General features: G+C 43.5%; 1 protein-coding gene and 1 long non-coding RNA gene across 3 annotated transcripts; both read left to right on the plus strand.

Annotated features, from left to right (window-relative positions):
• Positions 1-2,587: 2,587 nt before the first annotated feature.
• Positions 2,588-3,966, plus strand: LOC133661692 (histone H2A.Z). Of its 2 annotated transcripts, XM_062065091.1 has the most exons (5): positions 2,588-2,745; positions 3,039-3,116; positions 3,233-3,346; positions 3,441-3,570; positions 3,645-3,966. In XM_062065091.1, the coding sequence occupies exons 1-5, from the start codon at positions 2,743-2,745 to the stop codon at positions 3,704-3,706; spliced, it is 387 nt and encodes a 128-aa protein (XP_061921075.1). In that variant the 5' UTR covers positions 2,588-2,742; the 3' UTR covers positions 3,707-3,966. The 2 variants fall into 2 exon arrangements, with proteins under 2 accessions (XP_061921075.1, XP_061921074.1); XM_062065090.1 differs by lacking the exon at positions 2,588-2,745 and having other exon boundaries at positions 3,009-3,116.
• Positions 3,967-14,676: 10,710 nt separating this feature from the next.
• Positions 14,677-20,881, plus strand: LOC133662727 (uncharacterized). The gene is made up of 3 exons (XR_009828143.1): positions 14,677-15,007; positions 18,410-18,534; positions 18,678-20,881. It is a non-coding gene; the product is annotated as an uncharacterized LOC133662727 (long non-coding RNA).
• Positions 20,882-23,125: the final 2,244 nt, after the last annotated feature.

Consider the following 23,125-nt stretch of genomic DNA (forward strand, 5'->3'; position numbering starts at 1 on the left):
TTAGTATACAATATGGATGTATGTATGTATTTGAATGCATGTGCGTATATGTATGTATTTATGTATGTATGAATGTGTGTTCACAAATGTATGTATTTGTGTGTATATATTACAGTGCAAAGGGAAAGTATTCACAGCGCTTCACTTTGTTTTAAAAATGTTGTTACGTTACAATCTTATTCCAAAATGGAATCAATTTATTTTTGTCCTCAAAATTCTACACACAATACCCCATGATAAAGTGAAAACGTTTTTTTTGCAAAATTCTTTGCAAATGGATTCAAGATAAAAAGCTGAGAAATCAAATTCACAGCCTTTGGCATTAAGCTCAAAAGTAAGCTTAGGTGTATCCTGTTTAACTGATCAGTCTTGAGATGTTGCTACATATTAATTGGAGTCCCTTTTTTTGTACATTCCGTTGGTTGGACTTGGTTTGAAAAGGCACACACCTGCCTATATATAAGGTTCCACACTTGACAGTGCATAACAGAGCACAAACCAAGAATGAAGTAAAAAACAATGTCTGTAGATCTCCGAGACAGAATTATATCGAGGCACAAATCTGGGGAAGGTACAGAAAAATATCTGCTGCCTTGAAAATCCCAATGAGCACATGAGCCTCCATCATCCGTAAATGGAAGAAGTTTAGAACCACCAGGACTCTTCCTAGAGCTGGCCCGCCGTCTAAACTGAGCGATTGGGGGAGAAGGGCTTTTGTCAGGGAGGTGACCAAGAACCCGATGGTCACTCTGTCAGAGCTACAGCATTTCTCTTTGGAAAGAGGAAAACCTTCCAGAAGGACAAGCATCTCTGTGGAAGCCATTACTTTGTCAAAGTTTGCACCTGAAATACTCTCAGACCATTAGAAACAAAATGAGCTGGTCTGATGACACAAAGATTGAACTCTTTGTCGTGAATGCCAGGTGTCATGTTTCGAGGAAACCAGATGCCCCTCATCACCAGGCCAATACCATCCCTACAGTGAAGCATGGCACTTGCAGCATCATGCTGTGGGGATGGTTTCAGTGGCAGGACCTGAGAGACTATAGTCAGGATAGAGGGAAAGATGAATGCAGCAATGAACAGAGATATCCTGGATGAAAACCTATTCCAGAGTGCTCCTGAACTCAGAATGGGGTTCATCTTTCAGGATCCTAAGCACACAGACAATATATTAAAGTAAGGGCTTCAGTTTTTGAGTGGTTCAGCCACAGCCCAGACTTGAATCCGATTGAGCATCTCTGGAGAGATCTGAAAATGCTGTGCAGCGACGCTTCCCATCCAACCCGATGGAGCTTGAGAGGTGCTACAAAGAGGAAAAGGCAAAACTGTCAAAATTGGTGTGCTAAGCTTGTGGCATTGTATTCAAAAATACTTGAGGCTGTAATTGCTGCCAAAGGTGCATCAACAAAGTATTGAGCAAAGGCTTTGAATACTTATGTACATGTGATTTCTTTGTTTTTTGTTTTTAAAGATTTTGCAAAAAATTCTAAAAACAAAAAAAGTTTTACACTGTCATTATGGGGTATTGTGTGTAGAATTTTGAGGACAAAAATGAATATATTCAATTTTGGAAGAAAGATTAACATAACAAAATATGGAATAAGCGAAGCGCTGTGAATCTGTGTGTGTGCGTGTGCGTGTGTGTGTGTGTGTGTTTGTGTAAGTGCGTGTGTATGTTGGCTCTTGATATTTGTCAAGGAAAAGTCAGACTATTCTCACTTATAGTTGTATTTCTTTATTTTATTAGTGTGTGAATGTGAGTATGAATGTGTCTATCTATCTGTGTTGGCCCTGCGATGAGGTAGTGACTTGTCCACCCGAATGCGGCTGGGATAGGCTCCAGCACCCCCCGCGACCCCGAGAGGGACAAGCGGTAATTAATGGATGGATGGATATGATATTTCAATGGCTGCTGAACATTGAACAGTTGCACACTGCTCTCGTGTGGTTGTCAGGAGTGTTGCAGATGATACCTTACATTACAATATTTTTTTTACAAGGCAGTATTGTTCATTGTTGATAATTGTTGACTTTTGACAAAACAACAACAACAAAAAAACAGTTAAATTAATCACACCTAAAGTATGTTTATATACTGATTAAAATGAATAATGTGATGTTTTACTAAAACAATAAAATAGGAAGTAGTTACACATTTTTGTTGATTGGTTGTGGAAATATTGGCACAAGTCAATGTCAAATATTTGAATTATTGAAAAAAGAAAACAACTTTTTGAATCCCTTTTTTTTTAATATTTCATACTGGAAAACTAAATGTGCTTTTTTTTAATCCATGCATTGCGATTTTTCTCCATCAAATACTGCACACATCCGCAAACTGAAACTATCAGATACACAACTTGTGTTTATTACGACGTCGTTTGCGCCAAACTCACTTAATGTTCTCCAGATACAAAAAAAAATCAACGGTTCCGTTTGTTATTGTTGGGACAGTACAAAGGACCTCCACGTTGGTACTACATTACCCATGAGGACGTGAGGTGGAAAATAGTCCCCTTTTCCCGCAAAGCTCATCCTTTGTCCTTGATTGGCTGGACGCCGAGCAAGGCCCCACATAGTAAAACGTGATTGGTTGGTTGTCTCCCAGCAGTGTCCCGGATGTGTCTCGGCTATATTAACAAGGACAATTGTAGGCGGGGATTGTAGTTCAAACCATCAGTCGATGTGCTGCATTTAGCTTTTGTGCTACAGCGCCCGAACCTATTCGAAGATTTAATCATGGTAAGTGTCTCTTCTTTGCGCGGCTAAGCCACTGGACCCTTTTTTACGTTTAACGAAAGGCTTTGGCTTAATACTTTTGCTCGCTGCACTGCGTTGCCGATGTTATAGTTGCTGGCAATCGCTGTTAGCCTAGCTTAGCATGCTAGCTAGCTAGCTTAACCCTCTCCTGCTTTGATTGTAATTGGAGTATTTAAATGTAGAATGTGTCTTACAGGGGGCCTACTTTTTTTTAAACATTGTAGTCGAGCATTTTTTCGGTGGTTTCAACTCACGAACGGATGATTGTTGTTCAGGCTGGTGGCAAGGCGGGCAAAGACTCCGGAAAGACCAAGACGAAGGCTATTTCGCGCTCACAGCGAGCTGGGCTGCAGGTTGGTTTTCGCCTTCCTCCTCTAGTCTTCATTCCGAGAGGCTCAGTCAAGCTTAGACGCAACTGAGCTACAGCCAGCAAGCACCAAGGGCCCTAGACACTCTTTTGTTCCCGCAGTTCCCAGTGGGTCGTATCCACAGACATCTCAAGTCCAGAACCACCAGCCACGGCAGAGTTGGAGCCACTGCAGCTGTGTACAGTGCCGCCATTCTCGAGTACCTCACTGCTGAGGTAAATAGTTTCTTACGAGTAAACTCTCTCTATATATTTTGTTCTTCTTTAAACTTACCTGTTCTGTTCTCCATAACTTTGCGTGGCTCTCAAGGTCCTGGAGTTGGCAGGAAATGCTTCCAAAGATCTTAAAGTGAAGCGCATCACTCCCCGCCACTTGCAGCTGGCAATTAGAGGAGACGAAGAATTGGATTCACTCATCAAGGCCACCATCGCCGGCGGAGGTAAGCTCTTCGCCGCCAAACATCTCAGTGACGTTTCATTTGTTTCCTTGACTCACTTTGATGTGTCTTTGCAGGTGTGATCCCACACATCCACAAATCTCTGATTGGAAAGAAGGGCCAGCAGAAGACCGTATAACGGGAAGTCCTCCTAGAAGTTGTGCCATCTCAGGACGACGTCTGCATCGCGTGATTTAATTGTTTTTAGCGTAGAACACCTGTAGAAGTTTGTATGGTTCCAGCTTGCATTTACTCACCTGGGGTATTTTTTAAAAAGTGGCTTCAAAGAAGCTCTTTTGTTTTTTGGTTATTTTTCCTGGTGCTGCAGTTTTGTGTTAACTTGCTTTCGTGGCATTCCCATGGTCAAAAGTGGTGTTTTAATAAAGCTCTTACTGGGCACTTGTCTTTTTCACTTCTTCATACTTAATTTGCCACTTTTTGCATTCCAGATGTCTAACTTTCTACATGATAATCTGACTGTACGTCATATTTGTAATTTCTTAATTTTAGAACCATTGGCCCAGTACAGTGAAAATGTGTGGCCTTGTTGCATGATATCTGAAGGCACGTTTTGTCAACAGACTGTTGAATAAAAATTGGACTGGCACAGCATGTTGCTTAGTGCAGTGTTTTTCAACCGGTTATGTAGTTTCACCTAATTGGGTTAAAAATGTTTTTTGCAAACCAGTGATTATAATCCGCAAATGTGCCATTGAGTGTCAGTGCTGTCTAGAGCTCGGCAGTGTAACCGTGTAATACTCTTCCATATCAGTAGGTGGCAGCAGGTAGCTAATTGCTTTGTAGAAGTCGGGAACATGGTTTGTCGTGATCACAATATACGGGACGCAGTGTGCAGGTAAAAAGGTATCTAACACTTAAACCAAATACAAAAGGCGAGTGACACTAAGAAAAGGCATTGAAGCCTGGGCATGGCTATGCAAAATGAAATGCTGGACTACAGCAAAGACTTACAGCCTGTAGAGCAGACGGCGTCCACAAAGTACATCGGAACATGACATGACGATCAACAATGTCCCCACAAAGAAGGATAAAGTCTGCACAAATTCAGTATTCTTGATTGTGAAAACAAACCAGGTGCGGGGAAGAGTATTCAAGGAAGACATGAAACTGCTACAGGAAAATACCAACAAAAGAGGAAAAGCCACCAAAATAGGAGCGCAAGACAAGAACCGAAACACTAGACACAGGAAAACACCAAAAAAGTGAAAATAAGTCAGGGCGTGATGTGATAGGTGGTGACAGTACACCTACTTTGAGACAAGAGCTATAGTGATGCATGCTTGGTTATGGTTTAAAGTGATATCCAACAATTGCGACGACTTTTTATTGTCAATATCGGCTAATGAGCTTAATTTTTTAAGGGTTTCTGCTGGTTGTGAGCCTCTGCATTTTTTCAATGAAAAAAATGTGCCTTAGCTCAAAAAACGTTGAAAAACACTGGCTTCGTGTATTCGTGACGTTAAATCTTTACGTGGTACAGCAGGAAAATTAAATATATTTAGTAGCATATATACGAGTTCGCCATTGGGTCGTGAGATTTCACTTGCAACTACTATAAGGGTGTCTAAAGTGTGCCATTTGCTTGTAACTCAAACTTAATTTTTCAACTGTAAATATACACAAAATGTGTATTATCCTATCACAGGAAACTTGGGGTGTTTTTAGAGCAGGGTTCCTAAACTGAAGTGACTGAAAGTAACATTTTATTGGATAATGCACATGAAATATAGTCACACTTGGTACCATTTATGCAAATAACATTGTTACATTAAGCACATTACAGCAAATAATCCGGGTAACAGGACTATGCTGTGGGTTGTTTTAACCAACAGGGATAATGATTATTTTGTCTTTTCAGTAAATCTATTTCACTCCATTGTTTTATGTAACATTTTTTAAAAAGGTGTACTTTACACTGGCAGTTATTTCACAATACCAGAAAGACAAACCGGATAGTCCATTTCTTCAGAGGGCATAAAAACTTTTTTTATTTTGCTCAGTTTTTTTTAATGAACTTTAGTCCACAAATGTAATGTTTTTCTTTTATTTATATACACGGCCTGTTCATCAAATTATGGTATTTTCCATTGAATATACCTGTGACATCCTATTAGGCACAAGACATCGATGTGTTTATTATACATGTCCTTTAAACCTGACTTTGAAACAACGTTGCGAAATAGTTGTATTTGTAAATTGAGACAATATTGATGTCTAACGTTGGATCCACGATGTTGGTTGGGAAATGACCAAATTTCAATAGTCAAATTAAAGTCACAACCTAACATTGAATAAACGTTTAAAAAGCATGTTTCAACATTGTATTTGTGTAGTAGAGTCTTGGTTAAGACATTTCCCAAATTCTAAGGTCAAATCAACGTCAGACCCCAACATTGATTAAACATCAAAAAGCATGTTAATTGTTCCAACGTTAGGTTGTTGCTCAACGTCAGGATCTAATTAAAAAAAGTCCTCGTTTTTTCAAAGTCTTGTGCCTGCTGGGATGACCATTACTATAACCAAATTATATCACACTTTTTAATTAGTATGTTAGACTTGTAAAATTATCTGATCAGAAGGCTTCCAAAAAGTTCAAAATGTGCAGGACACTTAACAATAAGCATGTTTTACAGCAAATTTGTTCACGCATTTATATATTTTAGTTACTGGAGTTGGTGAAATGGCTCAAAAAAAGTTAGGGGTATCATATTGAGATTTCGGGTGAAATTTCAGGATGAGGCCAACATGCCCAATAAAGGTTATACAGGTGAAGTCAATTAAATCTGGTGTGATTTTTTTCATATAAAGTATAGAGAAGGCCAAAAATACATTTATCTGTGAAAGGTTATAGTGAATTTTAGCTTCATTCGGACATTTTACCAGAAAGCCCAGTATCCCAATTTTTTTGTGCAGGACACTATTATGGAGAAACTGCATGGAGTGCACTGAGAAGGAGATTTGAGTAACCACCAGAGGGCAGTGTTAACCACCATTACCATCCTGATAAACTGCAGTGTCCATGCTTTAAAAATAGATTTACTGATCTGTCTTTTCCAAGCAGTCCGCTAAGGGGCGCTAGTTGCACGCCCAGCGGACATTAGAGGACCTAAACGGCCACTGACACCACCTGACCCCCTCACCTTTTCCCAGCAAGCTTGCAGCTCCACCTAAATTAGAGGCCTCTCCTGCTCGGGCCTCACAGCGAGGCAAGTGTGGGAGCGTTTGAGAGCTCTACCAGTCAAACACATTGGACATTGGATTAAGACAACACGCCCCCTCCCCTCTGTAGCCATGAGGTCTCCCCTTTCTCACAGAGCTTTAGAGTATTAATATCAAGGACCTATAGCATCTATAGTATGCAATCTGCAACCACAGTCTTAAAAAAGGAACAAGAACAAAGAAACGAGCAAAAATGCAAAAATTAGGAGAATAAAGTCATAGTTAAGTTAAAGTTAAAGTACCAATGATTGTCACACACACACAAAGTGTGGCAAAATTATTCTCTGCATTTGACCCATCACCCTTGATCACCCCCTGGGAGGTGAGGGGAGCAGTGAGCAGCAGCAGTGGCTGCGCCCGGGAGAGGGCCAAAAAATTACTCTTACAAGAAAAAAGTTGTAATTTTATCAGAATAAAGTTGTATAGCTTAAATTTTGAAAAAAAAGTAAATAAAATACATTAGTTAGGTGAATTATATTTATTTTTTCTCTAGCGACCCAAAGCGCTTTACATAGTGAAAGCCATTATCTACATGTAAGCTGCGTTTAAAGGGTGATGGGCCTTGCCCAAGGACACGACTAAATCAAACCTGGAACCCTCAAGTTGCTAATAGCAACTACTAACAACTGAGCCACGCCGCCCCATTTTAAATAAAACAATGAATAGAGATGTCATTTTTAATCAATAAAATTAGGTTGGGGAAAAAATAGTCAGAATATTTTGTGAATAAACTCAAAATATTCCAAGAAAAAGAACATAGAGGCGAAGAAAGTTGAAATATTTGGAAAATTAAAAAACAGAAACAGAAAAAAAAATTGGAAGAAAAAGCCACCAAGTGTAAATGTAAGCTTTTCACACCTCAGCGGATTAAAAAAATATATCTAAATGTCAAATATCAAAGTGGCTCGTGCTTGGTTTGATTTTCAGCCTCTCGTGTGTGCACTGCATGTATTTATCACAGGCAGCGTGGTGTACTCTTCCAAACCCCTTTTCCATCCTCCCCACATTCCTCACTGTGGGAAGGGGAATTCTGTGTCCACGCTTTCAAGGAGCTTTCAAGCAAAATAATGCCTGAACACGCCCTCACCTTCGTCCCTCCTCCTGCTATTCCCTCTGCACTTTCTCCATGTGGCGTTCAAAGCAGCCGGCGAAAAAAAAAGCAAATTCTGCACACACGATGGTGAATTAGACGAATCCATAATAATTACCGCAAACGTATGAGTATAGTGTTAGTGGTGGTGGTGGTGGTGGGAGGGAGGCCTTTTGTTTGGCTAAGTGCACTATGGAAGTGAGTGGCGGGGGGGAAAGAAATGGCAGCTTTTGGGGGTAAGGTGGGGGAAGGGGGTCAGAATACTTCACAACAAGCCATGCGGCCCATGTTTGGCACGCTAACTTTACCAAGGCCAAACAAGACAACCAGAGGGAGGAAAAGTTTGTAAGATTAGGTCGAGTGTCTTGCAGTCCAGCGCGTGGGGACTCCAAGGCTTCAGTGGCTTTATCGAGGAAATCCCACGCAAACAAACAGATAGTTGACTTCTACACGTGAAGCTGTGTGAACGGCGGGGAGGAAGCCATTAACCAGCCGAGCCACAACATTAAATACCCTCGTCTGCACTGGGAACAAAAGCCGCTTCCTCGCGTTACATCCAGCCGGCATCCACTGGCAGGAAGTCATTAAGACAAAGACTTCCTGTAATGTTGCCAACTTGCCACCATGGAGCAGGCGGCGTGGCTCCTGTAGAAGTCTTAAACACGCTTTTGGGAATGGTGTCCAAAGTGTGGCCCGGGAGCCATTTTAGGCCCGGTGCTTGTTTTGAAAATATATTGACCCACATTGGACTGGTTTTAGCATCGTTCATGTAAAAAATGTATCCTTTAATTTTTCTGTACATGCGGTCCTTTGTGTAAAAAGTTTGGACACCACTGCTAGAGCGGTGCTTTCAGGACCGCCCGTCCCTATACACCGATCATGTGCTGTGCCTAGAGCACCGTTTTACACGAAGATGCAAAATGTCAATTAAATAATGACTGGGCACTTCATAATACATTTTACTGCAAACGTATTCCTAGCCCCTTCATGCTCCATCACTGATAAGAATATAATGACAAATTTATCCACATTGTCCCAATGGCTCTCGTAGTAAGAGTCAGAAAGGTTTACAGATGTATGTTTTATATTAGGGGTTAGTGCGTCTGCCTCACAATACGAAGGTGCTGAGTAGTCTGGGGTTCAATCCCGGGCTCGGGATCTTTCTGTGTGGAGTTTTCATGTTCTTCCCGTGACTGCGTGGGTTCCCTCCGGGTACTCCGGCTTCCTCCCACCTCCAAAGACATGCACCTGGGGATAGGTTGATTGGCAACACTAAAATTGGCCCTAGTGTGTGAATGTGAGTGTGAATGTTGTCTGTCTATCTGTGTTGGCCCTGCGATGAGGTGGCAACTTGTCCAGGGTGTACCCCGCCTTCCGCCCGATTGTAGCTGAGATAGGCTCCAGCGCCCCCCGCGACTCCGAAGGGAATAAGCGGTAGAAAATGGATGGATGGATTTTGCAACACAAAAAATGTATTTAACCATTTATCTCTGGAAGTCTCTTCAGAGAGTGGTGAGGACGGCGGAAAAGATCATCAGGACTCCTCTTCCTCCAATCCAGAAATAAAATAAAAATAAACATTGATTGATTGATCGCAAAAAGCCGCTGCCTGACCAGGGCTCAGAAAATCTGCAGAGAGTCCTCCCACCCCCACCAAGGACTGTTTTCACTGCTGGACTCTAGAAAGAGGTTCCGCAGCCTCCGTAGCAGAACCTCCAGGTTCTGTAACAGCTTCTTCTCTCAGGCCGTAAGACTCTTGAACGCATCATAATAATCCCTTCAATTCCCCCCCAAAATGGATTAACTCGCTGGAATATAAAGACAATATAACATACATCCATAAACGTGGATGCATATGCAAAAGTGCAATATATTTATCTGTACAGTAATCTATTTATTTATATCGGCACCTTATTGATTTTTTATCCCGCACTAGCTAATGCAACAAAATTTTGTTGTTATCTGTACTGTAAAGTTCAAATTTGAATGACAATAAAAAGGAAGTCTAAGTCTATCTCACATGAATTAATTATAATACAAAACATGCATCACATTAAATTCAAGTTGGATTTGAAAAAAGTATAAAAATAGTTTCACATGAGTAAAAAAAAGCTTTTTTTACATTTGCATTATATGTAACATTATTGCTGGCACAACTACAACTCTTGCTGGCCTACTGCCCTCGGTCATGGAATCCTTCCCAAATTATGCGGGCTCTATTGATAACCTCACTAACAACTTTAACAATGCCCTGAGCTCTTAAACTATCATGTAGAAAACTGTAATGCAAATGGGGTGCGAGAAACTTGAGGTTTTCCATCAAGCATGGAATGATAGTGTCATGATCCATGGTCCGGATCATGTTTTTGTGTTTTCTGTTAATTTTGGACTCCTTTTGTTATTTGTTGTGCTCCTGTGAGTTTGTTTTGGTTGTCATGGTCACTCTTTGTGTGCACCTGTCTCTGATTAGTGCTCGCCCGCTCACCTGCTTCCCGAGCGCTAATCAGAGACATTATTTAAGTTGCCTTTGCCAGTCACTCGTCCTGCTCTCATTGTGTTTGCTCCATGCACTTGTCACGTGAGTTTTTGAGTTCTAGTGTTCCTTGTCTTTTGCCTATGCTAAGTAATAGTTCCTTAACTTCCCGTGCGCTCTGCACGCATCCCTGTTGTTTTTGTTTATTGGATGATTTATGATAATAAATCACTTCCTACCTTACGCCTTCGTCCGGAGCCGTTCATTTGCATTGGGAGAACAACCGCGCAGCAAGCTGCGACCCCCCGATCGTGACAGAATGAGAGCAGCCACCGTTCTCCCGCAAATGGACCAGAGGGAGATGGATGAAGGTACGCGCATGGTGTTGCGAGCGATGGAAGTGGAGACGCTTCACTATTCGACGGAGGAGAGGTCGAACCTTATGTGGGGACCTGGAGGCTCCCTTATCCCCATCGACTCCCTCTGGTCCGAAGACATCGCCGCTACACAGCAGTACCGGACGCGCAGGCAAAGGCGGAAGCCGTCCAGAAGGGCTTCGCCTCGCCGTCAGAACGCGTCACTCCCGCAAGCTCCTCCCCCGGACCGAAGCAAGTTGCAGGCAGCCCAGTATCCTTCCCCCGATGACGTCACTCCGTCCACGGCTGATGACGTCATGGCCCAGAATTTTTTTCTTCTGAATTCTGTCTCCTTGCGTCAACAACCTCCTAAAGACTTTAATTCTAAAATTATACCTTGTCAGGACATTCTTTTGAAATTTAGATGTCAGCCACAGTCTCCTTCTGAGTGCCAAGCTCCGCCCCCTAGGACTCTAGCCCCGCCCACGTCAGTGACTTTTTCCTCTCATCCTCCCAAAAGACCTCAGGTGGGGGGTGGGAAAAGACATTTTGGACAATTTAGAGGGGAGGATTTTGCCCCCCTCCTGACTTCCCGCCACCCACCCGTAAAGACTGTTCCAGACCGCAAGCAGCGCGTCTGGTATCCGCCCCTTGAGGGGGGGGCTGGGGCCGGGAGCTGTGCTGGTGGGGCTGCTCGGCTGCGCCCAGCCAGGCAGCAACCTCCATCCCGGCCGCCGCCACCTGTCCTTCGGCCTGCCAAGCCGCAACCTCCAGCCCGTCCTCCACCACCAGTCCGTCGGCATGCCAAGCCGCAACCTCCTGCCAGGCCACCTCCGCCAAAGTCACGACCAACACCTCCAAGTCTGGTTTCCACACCAGTACCTCCAAGTCTGGTTTCCACACCAGCACCTGCTCCACGGCTGGTTCCCACACCAGTACCTGCACCTCGGCTGGTTCCCACACCAGTACCTGCACCTCGGCTGGTTCCCACACCAGTACCTGCACCTCGGCTGGTTCCCAGACCAGTACCTGCACCTCGGCTGGTTCCCAGACCAGTACCTGCACCTCGGCTGGTTCCCAGACCAGTACCTGCACCTCGGCTGGTTCCCAGACCAGCACCTGCTCCTCGGCAGACGCCTGCACCTGCTCCTCGGCAGACGCCTGCACCTCCTCCTCGGCAGACGCCTGCACCTCCTCCTCGGCAGACGCCTGCACCTGCTCCTCGGCAGACGCCTGCACCTGCTCCTCGGCTGACGCCTGCACCTGCTCCTCGGCTGACGCCTGCACCTGCTCCTCGGCTGACGCCTGCACCTGCTCCTCGCCAGACGCCTGCACCTGCTCCTCGCCAGACGCCTGCACCTGCTCCTCGGCAGACGCCTGCACCTGCTCCTCGGCAGACGCCTGCACCTGCTCCTCGGCAGACGCCTGCACCTGCTCCTCGGCAGACGCCTGCACCTGCTCCTCGGCAGACGCCTGCACCTGCTCCTCGGCAGACGCCTGCACCTGCTCCTCGGCAGACGCCTGCACCTGCTCCTCGGCAGACGCCTGCACCTGCTCCTCGGCTGACGCCTGCACCTGCTCCTCGCCAGACGCCTGCACCTGCTCCTCGCCAGACGCCTGCACCTGCTCCTCGCCAGACGCCTGCACCTGCTCCTCGCCAGACGCCTGCACCTGCTCCTCGCCAGACGCCTGCTCCTCGCCAGACGCCTGCTCCTCGCCAGACGCCTGCTCCTCGCCAGACGCCTGCACCTCGGCAGACGCCTGCGCCTGCACCTCGGCAGACGCCTGCGCCTGCACCTCGGCAGACGCCTGCACCTGCACCACGCCAGACGCCGGTGGTACCTGCAAGCACGCCAAACTCGCCGGTGGTACCTGCTGCCACGCCTGCCATGACGGCGCCGGTGCCTGCTGCCACGCCTGCCATGACGGCGCCGGTGCCTGCTGCCACGCCTGCCATGACGGCGCCGGTGCCTGCTGCCACGCCTGCCATGACGGCGCCGGTGCCTGCTGCCACGCCTGCCATGACGGCGCCGGTGCCTGCTGCCACGCCTGCCATGACGGCGCCGGTGCCTGCTGCCACGCCTGCCATGACGGCGCCGACACGCCCACCTCCTCGTCGACCACGGATGTGGCCGCTCCCTGGTCGTCCGCCTCGCCAAGTGCGCCCACCTCCCCGTCGGCCACGAATGTGGCCATTCCCTGGTCGCCCGCCTCGCTTGCTGCAGCGGCGTTCCACTCGCCGCCGCCACTTGACTTTGCCTCGGTGGATTCGGGGACACTTGGCCTGGCGACCCACCTCCAAGTCCTCCCTCCGCCCGCCCGTGACTTTAGACCCTGCTTGTTTTTTGTTTTTGTTTTCATATGGACATCTGGTATCTGTCCTTGAGGAGGGGGTACTGTCATGATCCATGGTCCGGATCATGTTTTTGTGTTTTCTGTTAATTTTGGACTCCTTTTGTTATTTGTTGTGCTCCTGTGAGTTTGTTTTGGTTGTCATGGTCACTCTTTGTGTGCACCTGTCTCTGATTAGTGCTCGCCCGCTCACCTGCTTCCCGAGCGCTAATCAGAGGCATTATTTAAGTTGCCTTTGCCAGTCACTCGTCCTGCTCTCATTGTGTTTGCTCCATGCACTTGTCACGTGAGTTTTTGAGTTCTAGTGTTCCTTGTCTTTTGCCTATGCTAAGTAATAGTTCCTTAACTTCCCGTGCGCTCTGCACGCATCCCTGTTGTTTTTGTTTATTGGATGATTTATGATAATAAATCACTTCCTACCTTACGCCTTCGTCCGGAGCCGTTCATTTGCATTGGGAGAACAACCGCGCAGCAAGCTGCGACCCCCCGATCGTGACAGATAGTTTAATAACTTATAAACATGCGCTTACCTTAGCTAAAACTAATAACTACTGCAATCTCAAGCGCCTCAATAATTGTTTAATACAGTAGCATTGCTAACCCAACAAGGGACTTCTCCTAGTAGCTCCACCCACTCGGCCGATGATTTTATGCAATCCTTAACTAAGAAAATTGAACTCATTAGAAAGGAGATTAAAGATAACACGGCCCAGCTCCATATGGGTTGAATAAACGCAGATACAAATGTATTTACTACGGAAAATGCTCCCAAAAATAACCTCTCTCATTTTGAAGAAATAACATTAGAGGAACTCTTGTGACTTGTAACTAGGACAAAAGAAACATGTTTACTTGACTCACTTCCTGGGAAACTTATCAAGGAGCTGTTTGTAATATTAGACCATCAGTGCTGAATATTAATAACTTACTCACTTTCCTCTGGTACTGTCCCAACTTTACATGCCCCTAAAGCTGACCAACACGGCAGACTGTAGTCATCTGTCGGCGTGTCTTTAAAAAAATCAAACAACGGATGTCCAGCAACTTTTTGCATTTCAATGCTAAGAAAACGGAAATGTTGATTATTGGTCCTGTGAGACACTGGCACTTATTTAAAGGTGCCATATGTAAAGGGATAAGCGGTAGAAAATGGATGGATGGATGAATGTAATAATTTCATGTTAAGTCATCATTAAATGGCCCTGATATGTCAAAAGGCATTAATAAATCATGTTCTTTTCGAATACCTTTAAAACTGATAACGGTATTTCAGCGGGGATATGCTCCTTTCAAAATTAGATTTACAGCCCCAAAATATTGTTATTGTTTTCATTTTGATGCCCCGCCCTCCACCGATTGACCAATTAGAAAGACTGTGAGTGTGTCACATCCAGGTTGCCAGTTACGCACTGCCCTCTTCGCCGAGCTACCGCCACTGGTAAAGTTACTAAACATGTCAGACCTTAGTAAATCTAAAAGGCGTCTGTAGAGGGGGCGTGGTCGGCGCGCCTCCTGCGGGAAGGGCGTGTGCAGGAGCCGGCTACGAAGCAGCTGACAGGTGAGTGGATTTCCCAGCTGAAGCGGGTTATCTAATCACCTCCTTTACTAGCAGCGTCCGAGGCCATGAGAGGGGAGCAGACAGCGGAGAGGCGAGCTCGTGCGAGAGAGAGAGCCGGAAGCAAGAAAACAAAAACGCAGAATAAAGAGACTGTTGAGCCTAAATTGCAGATTCATTCTTCCACCCAAGCTACAGAGAACCCAGACACGCAGCGACCGGTCACAGCGTCGTTACGATTCTCAACGTATTCATGACAAAGCCAGGAATAAAACGAAGATTTGTGTAGGGGGTACTTTTGAAAGATAGAGACGATTGAAGGCGGAGAAGATTTTTTCATGTGACGCCAAACTTGCTTATTTCCTCCTTGATAGGTAAGTCAGGCATTTACGTTTTCTTATTACTTGTAATAAATGGAAATGGACATTTCGTATGTAAACTATATTGTCCAATACAGTCTATGACCTTGTCTAACAAAGCTTGTATGTTCGTGCAACGAAAGCTTAGGAGCAAAGCACCATCACACCAGTGTAATGCTTATTAACATGCTAGCCCGGTCGATGACACATCGACATATAGGCTAACGGGGGAAATATATGCCCGTTAGCCTGTATGTCGATGTGTCATCCAACTGACAGGACAAAATATATTTTCGACAAAGAAAACCTACGTGGATATGGGTAGTGTTAGTGCCTATTTTGTTCTCTATATGCTGATACGCAGGGGAAATGCATTTCAACATTAGCACGGCTAATTGCGGGTTCTGGCACTGCATGTGCTTCAAACACAAATGGGGTGGTATTTGCTTGACACAATATAATGCATTACATGTAATGATTTTCTACTTTGTGTATTGACATGGTAGTAGGCTATATGATTTATGTGTAATGTGTTTTTTGCGTAACGTGGGTTGGCTCATAGAATTGAACTCTGCACTGAAAGATGGTGTGGTGCGTTGATGGAAGAGAATGCAGTGCGTCAGGTTGGATGCAACATGGAGTTATGCTGAACGAAATGTGGCGGTAATTTTACTGTTGGCCTTGGCTTGCCATCAAAGTAGGCCTATGTAAGGTATAATATACACTACCGTTCAAAAGTTTGGGGTCACATTGAAATGTCCTTATTTTTGAAGGAAAAGCACTGTACTTTTCAATGAAGATAACTTTAAACTAGTCTTAACTTTAAAGAAATACACTCTATACATTGCTAATGTGGTAAATGACTATTCTAGCTGCAAATGTCTGGTTTTTGGTGCAATATCTACATAGGTGTATAGAGGCCCATTTCCAGAAACTATCACTCCAGTGTTCTAATGGTACAATGTGTTTGCTCATTGGCTCAGAAGGCTAATTGATGATTAGAAAACCCTTGTGCAATCATGTTCACACATCTGAAAACAGTTTAGCTCGTTACAGAAGCTACAAAACTGACCTTCCTTTGAGCAGATTGAGTTTCTGGAGCATCACATTTGTGGGGTCAATTAAACGCTCAAAATGGCCAGAAAAAGAGAACTTTCATCTGAAACTCCACAGTCTATTCTTGTTCTTAGAAATGAAGGCTATTCTACAAAATTGTTTGGGTGACCCCAAACTTTTGAACGGTAGTGTATATTATACATAATATATTTCGATGGTGGTCCGTGCGGTCAAACTAGACATTTTAGCAGGGTGATGCCAACAATCTGTCCCGACTCCCGACTAAAATATTGCTGCGTAACTTTACAAATACATTTGGCTAATCGACATCAGTAAAATTTGGCATAATTACTTAGTAAATGATCTTGCATAAACAAGAGAAACCTACAGCGTAGGACTCGTCAATTGCCATTTGAAGTTCCTTGGAGTAGGATTCGGATTTGGCTGCGTATCTGGCAGCCTCAGTCATGGAGAGTGGGAGGGGACTACAGAATTTTGACCGTGATTGCAGCACCATTTCTGGCCACATTACTACATATGGCACCTTTAATAATACCACCTTAAAATTTGACAATATAAAATAATTATACAAAGCTACTCTGTGAAAAATCTCAGCATTATTTCCGACGGAACTCTCTCGTTTGAGCAGCTTGTTAAGAGTGTTACTAAAACTAAAACTAAAACAGCCTTCTTTCATCACCGTAACATTGTTGCATTTTGTCCACCAGCAACGCTGAGATCATTATTTGATATGTCTCGTCACGATTACTGTAACGTATTATTTTTGGGTCTCCTTATGTCCAGTAACCTTAGTAAAATTGTCTAAATTCCAGCATCAAGGCTGGATTTTGGACAATACATTTCCGATGCCGACCTCTGAGATTTATTTAAAATTGGCGCAAAAAACTATAAAATGGGACCTTTGATATACATATTAGCAAGTCTCACTAAAAAGACATAAGTCGTCCATGCAGTCAGCAGGTCAATGGGAACATTGAATGCCATCCTTTCTGGCTTGTGCAACTGCTGACTTATGCAACATAAAATATGAAGCAACGTCTCTCAAAAACAAACAAATCACTTTCACGAGTATGTGCTCGAAGCTTGACAGCAACTTTGTATTTTTAGGTTAAAAAGAAGCAAAAAGACCATAGAGTCATTTGACTTTTTGAATCCTCTTGGGAATTGCAGAGAACCGCTTATGGAGTACAGTGCAGGACACTAAAACAAATAGCTTTGTCACGCAAAACACCACTGTCCACTGCAGAGGACACTCTTTCAGGGGGTTAAATGTCAATGCAATGATAAACCATACCTTAAAAGTTTTACTTCATCAAATGGCTTGTCATATGTTAACATGTTAAATTATGATTACAATGCTTCAATAGTCGTTGTACAACAGGAGAGCTGAAAGACCTACAGCAAAAAAACTATGGTTAAAGATATGACAGGTGTTTTTAGAGATCTGCCGAAATTTTTTTATTATCTCATAAGTTTTTAATGAAATGTGTCATTCCCAGGACTGATTTCCATTTCATTCCAATAGGCTGCCAGTTGAGTAGCCTTGATTTACAAGATTAAAATCTGTGTAGTGCTCGACAGAATACATCCTGGACTTTCCAATGACATTTTTAGGTTTGTCCAATAAAATAGATGATCTATCTTACAAAAATCTTTCCAAGAGAAGTTCTTAACTCTTTGAGAATATTGGGAACTTTTTCGCCCTTACAGGTAAATTTTTGCTCCGACTTTGGTCGTGTTACTCTGAATGTAATAATTTTCCCCGGAGAGGGTTTTTTTCATGTTAATTTCAAATGTTTTTATTTCATCGATCACTTTAAGTGTGCATCCTCACTCTTTTTTGAATGCGCCTTTTATTATTCTTATTGTCATTCTTATTCAGTGGCGGGCCGTGCATTTCCCACCTAGACCTTCAGTGATCTCCGACTTCAACGATTACCTCTCAAAATACTATAATTGATGTCACCACATGATCATTGCTGAAGAAATACTATACAGGAACACATTTACACCCTACTGGGCATCAGTGACGTGCGGTGAACTAAACACCAGGTGAGGCATAGATACTTTTGGAGTTTTTTCTTCTTCTTTTTTTTAACTTAAATTCATATGTGCAGCTCTAATCTGCTGATTTAGGTTGCACATTAGAATAACAGAAAAAAGAAGGGAGTTATTCGCTTTCATAAAAACGTTATCATAATGATATTATGATATGATAAATGGGTACACAACCGTCTTTTTAAGATGGCTAACTTCCTTGCCCTGCCCAAACTACCTACTTCCCTCGAGACTGCACAACTTCTGGTCAAGCATGTTTTCAGCCTACTCGGTGTCCCTCAGGACCTGGTCTTGGACGTATTTTTGCAAGGGGTTGGGAGCCACCCGGAGCCTTTCATCTGGTTATCGTTCCCAGACCAACAGCCAGACGGAACGGGCTAACGAGGACCTGGAGGCTGCTGTCCACTGTGTGTACCAATGACATACTTCGTCCTTGTCCTCCCACCTCCTTTGGGTGGAGTATGCTCACAATTCCCTCACCTCCTTGGCCACAGGTATGTCTCCTTTTAAAGTTGCCTATGTTTATTAGCCGCTTCTCTTTTCCTCTCAGGAGTGTGAGATCGCCATCCCATCCGTTCACCAGCACACCCCCCGAGCTCCTCGGGTGTGGCGGAATACTAGAGAGGCTTTGTCCCAGACGGCAGGCCAGAACTTTAGGCTGGCGGATTGTCACATGATACCATCACCCCCTTATTAACCTGGACAAGAGGCATGGCTGTTTTTTCAGGACTTATCATTGGCTGGCTCCTCCGGGAAGATTTCTCCCAGGTTTGTGGGGCCCTTCAATATAACCAGGATCATCAGCCCTGTGACGATCTAACTCCAGCTGCCTCCATCCATCAAGTTGACATTAAGTGATCTATGTCTCCAATCCTAAGCCGGTTACCACAAGTCCGCTGTGCCCTCCGTCAACGCGTCCCTCTCCTTGGCGCATGATCGGTGGTCACCCAGCATAGACTGTGAAGGCCATCTTAGACTCCAGAAGGCGGGGCAGAGGTGTTCAGTATCTGGTCGACTGGGAGGGCTACGGTCCTGTAGAACGCTCATTGTTCTGTATCCTCGATCCCTCCCTTCTGCGTGTACTGTCACTCTCCAACTTGAGAAACCATGTACACCACCAGGGGCCACCTTCTAGAGGGGGAGGTACTGTCATGATCTGTCATCTCTGCTGCTGCCTGTCTACTTTTTGTTGCAGTGCCTGGTTTCTTGGTCACGGGGCAAAGCCACCTACGCGTGGAGGCCACTGTGCTCATTAGGACCTTCAAGGAGCAAATATTTTTCTGTCCCCTTATCAAGATTTGTGCATCGAGACGATCCTGTCTCGGAGGTCTACAAACAATTCCTTCGACTTCATTCTTGGTTTGTGTTCTGCCATGCATTGCCAAGTGTGGGACCTTATATATATAGACAGGTGTGTGCCTTTCCAAATCATGTCCAACCAACTGAATTTACCACAGGTAGACTCCAATTAAGCTGTAGGAACATCTCAAGGATGATCAGTTGAAACAGGATGCAGCTGAGTTCACTTTTGAGCTTCATGGCAAAGGCTGTGAATACTTATGTACATGTTTTTTAGTTTTTTCAAAAAAATTTTCTAAAAAATTTTCATTATAGGGTATTGTGTGTAGGATTTTGAGGACAAAAAATTACTTATTTTATTTTGGAATAAGGCTGTACGTGTTACATAACAAAATGTGCGCTGTGAAGACTTTACGGATACACTGTAGAAGTTATTAAGTTTATAGTGTTTTTAAAAGGTAGGAATTTAATTTTTTGTTACAGTTTAATCAATGTTTTTTGGTGTTTTTTGCAACCAACAGTAATTTCTAAAATACTGAAAACAGTGTTTTCTAGCTTCCACTGGTGGACATGAGGACTTAATACTACTTCATATAAAATAATGAAGACATGCATGTTTATGATAACCAAGGTAAAAAAACGACTTCTTGCAGTATCATTTATAATACAATGGGAGTGTGCATAACATTTACAAAATGGTGGAATAAAAGAAACGTAAAGTTTAAGCTCAAATGACAATTTTCAATGTTTAAATAAAACGACAATAAGAAATATAGTTAGGCTATCAACTTGGATATAATTGTTGTTTTATGAAAGGTTGTTCCTGTTATTAAAACAATAGAATGATGGATGCCTTGTCCACTGCAAAGGACATTTAATAAAAGGATTAACACATTTTCTGACACAGTGTAACTATTCAATGCAAAAATAATTGCAACCTTTATTTTTCTGAGTCTCAGGAGGTTAAAGTAACACATATTGGACTTTTACATTAATATTGGCATGCATCATGTTGAATGTATACCAAATGATGAGCCACCTGCCAGCTTTCCCCAGTGTGAATACTGTACCTCTGTCATTTGAACTCTGTGCCCTCTTGCCTGCCTTGGCCGCCATCCAGCAGCCGGCCTCCTCCTTCCTCCTCTAGGACAAGCGCGTCACTACGACAACCAGATGGCAGCTGTGCCCATTTGCCAGCCCCAGTCTCCTCCTTGCTCGTCTGGATGCGACTCCGGTTTGTCTGTTCACCGTCGCTGTGAAGCAGGAATGCGACTGACATTTGACTTTGGCAAAAAGCAAAGCAAAAGAAAACGTATGACTTTCAAGCAAAAAATTTTTTTAAAAAAAGGAAGAAAAAGTGCAAGAGCACAAGTTGTCATTTCAACTGATCAATACCAGCTGGTCTTGTCAGGTTTCTTGTCTATCTAGACAAGAAACCTGCTAGAATACTTCAGTCAGTACACTTTAATAGATACATTGTGTACTACTTAATTTCCTGATTGTGAAAATTTTGAAAGTAAATCCATTACTAACCGGAAATGGCAGTTGCAACATTTTGGTCATTTTGAGTACTGACAGTGTTCTGCATTGTGTCATACCTACATTAGTGCCACAGCACATAATCATTAGCTCATTAAATAAGCTCGATTCACAATAACATGCGATAATATTCACCTCAGTGATGATAGCCAGCTCGCATTGGTTAATTGACTTTTCTATTCCTTTGTCTTTATTGCGTGCATGAATATGTTGTGGAGTGAGTGACTGAGCAATGTTTTTGACTTGATGGATTATTTTCGTGTTGTTTGATATTTCGTGGTATTTGGTATTTATTATGTGGAGGAGTTCAAGTACCCCGGGGTCTTGTTCACGAGTGAGGGAAGAGTGGATCGTGAGATCGACAGGCGGATCTTCAGTAATGCTGACGCTGTATCGATCCGTTGCGGTGAAGAAGGAGCTGAGCCGGAAGGCAAAGCTCTCAATTTACCGTTGGACCTACTGTCCCATCCTCACCTATGGTCGTGAGCTTTGGGTTATGACCAAAAAGACAAGGTACACGGGTACAAGCGGCCAAAAGGAGTTTCCTCCACCGGGTGGCGGGGCTCTCCATTAGAGATAGGGTGAGAAGTTCTGAGAGCTCAAAGTAAAGCCGCTGCTCCTCCACATCGAGAGGAGCCAGATGAGGTGGTGCGGGCATCTGGTCAGGATGTCACCCGAACGCTTCCCTAGGGAGTTGTTTAGGGCACGACCGACCGGTAGGAAGCCACGGGGAAGACCCAGGACACGTTGGAAAGACTATGTCTCTGTTAGCATATTTCCTCAATCAAACATGGTGGACATTTCTGTTAGAAGTTACACCAGTAGTACACAGTAGGGAAAAACGATGGTTGGTATAATCCTGCACGGAAAAAATTACTTTTTTTGACCGTGATGCTTGTTAGCTGACTTTTGCTAGCGTTTATTTATGAGTCATGGTGCATAAGAAAAGAAAAACATATGTGTGCCAGTCTCAAATAAGGATTGTGAAGGATCAGGATCAGGATCAGATCAGAAATACTTTATTAATACCAGAGGGGAAATTAAGAAATAGATAAATAGGTAAGAGATAGGCAAAATTCCCCAAAAAGTGCAATTCCCTTTAAACAAGGCGTACTTTTGGTGCCTTATGCCACCTCAAACTTATACTAACTCCTAGCGTGCGTGACTTTGAGAGACTTTTGAGGAAATATTGTTGTGTTACAAACTTTTGTGTGGTTTTTCTTTCTTATTTGTGATGACTTCAAGCTGATGATCAGATCCTAGGGCTGGGAGATATGGCAAAAAAATAGATCACAATTATTTATTTCACAACATCGGAGTGTATTGATTGATTGATAGATCGATTTATATTTCTAAATTTCAATAGTATTGACTTGTGCTCGGCAAGTTGACCTGTCGGAAGATGGATATCAATCCAACAAGGTTTTAAAAGGTAATACATTGATTTTATCGACACTAGAAAAAAGAAAACATTGGATTTAAGAACGACAGACTTTGTATGAAGTGTAGCACTTTTAATAATAAGGACGTTAAACGCCAAGTTTTTCTGCCTGTCTGTGGCGTCATCAAAACAAAAATGGCGGATATCTACAGTGGTTGAGAAAGGGTCATAACAAACGCAAACGCCACAAGACAATATCATTAATTACAACACAAAAACATTCAGCTACAGCAAGATTGCAAACGCCACAACGAAATAATATAACTCAACTTTAAGCCACAAAAGATGCAACTGAACTGAACGGAAGTGAATGCAAGTTATGGCAACGCACCAGGGTTGAGACGGAAGTGTAATGAACATAGTATATTAATATTATTGAAAAGGTAAAGAAAAGTTATTTATGACTGAAAAAGTGGTCACACTTCATTTACTTTTCCAACTTTGTTCATTACACCCTTGGCCATTTGGTCCGTGTGTCGCCGAAACTTGTCATCTGTCATTTTCGTTGCGTCTTTATAATGTTCCATGTCTATTAAAATGAGAGTATTAGCAGGTCAAACCTCATCTAATCAGAAAAGATTTTGTTGCACTCAATTTCTCAGGTAAACCTACTGTTAATCCAAACTCTTTTTATATAATCGTTCACATTAGAAAAAATATGTCCAGATTCCAATGTTTAATCAAACTGACCCGAATACAATACATGCCCTCATGACGTT

The sequence above is a fragment of the Entelurus aequoreus genome, linkage group LG12, assembly GCF_033978785.1.
Source record: "Entelurus aequoreus isolate RoL-2023_Sb linkage group LG12, RoL_Eaeq_v1.1, whole genome shotgun sequence".
In the NCBI taxonomy this organism is placed as follows: Eukaryota; Metazoa; Chordata; class Actinopteri; order Syngnathiformes; family Syngnathidae; genus Entelurus; species Entelurus aequoreus.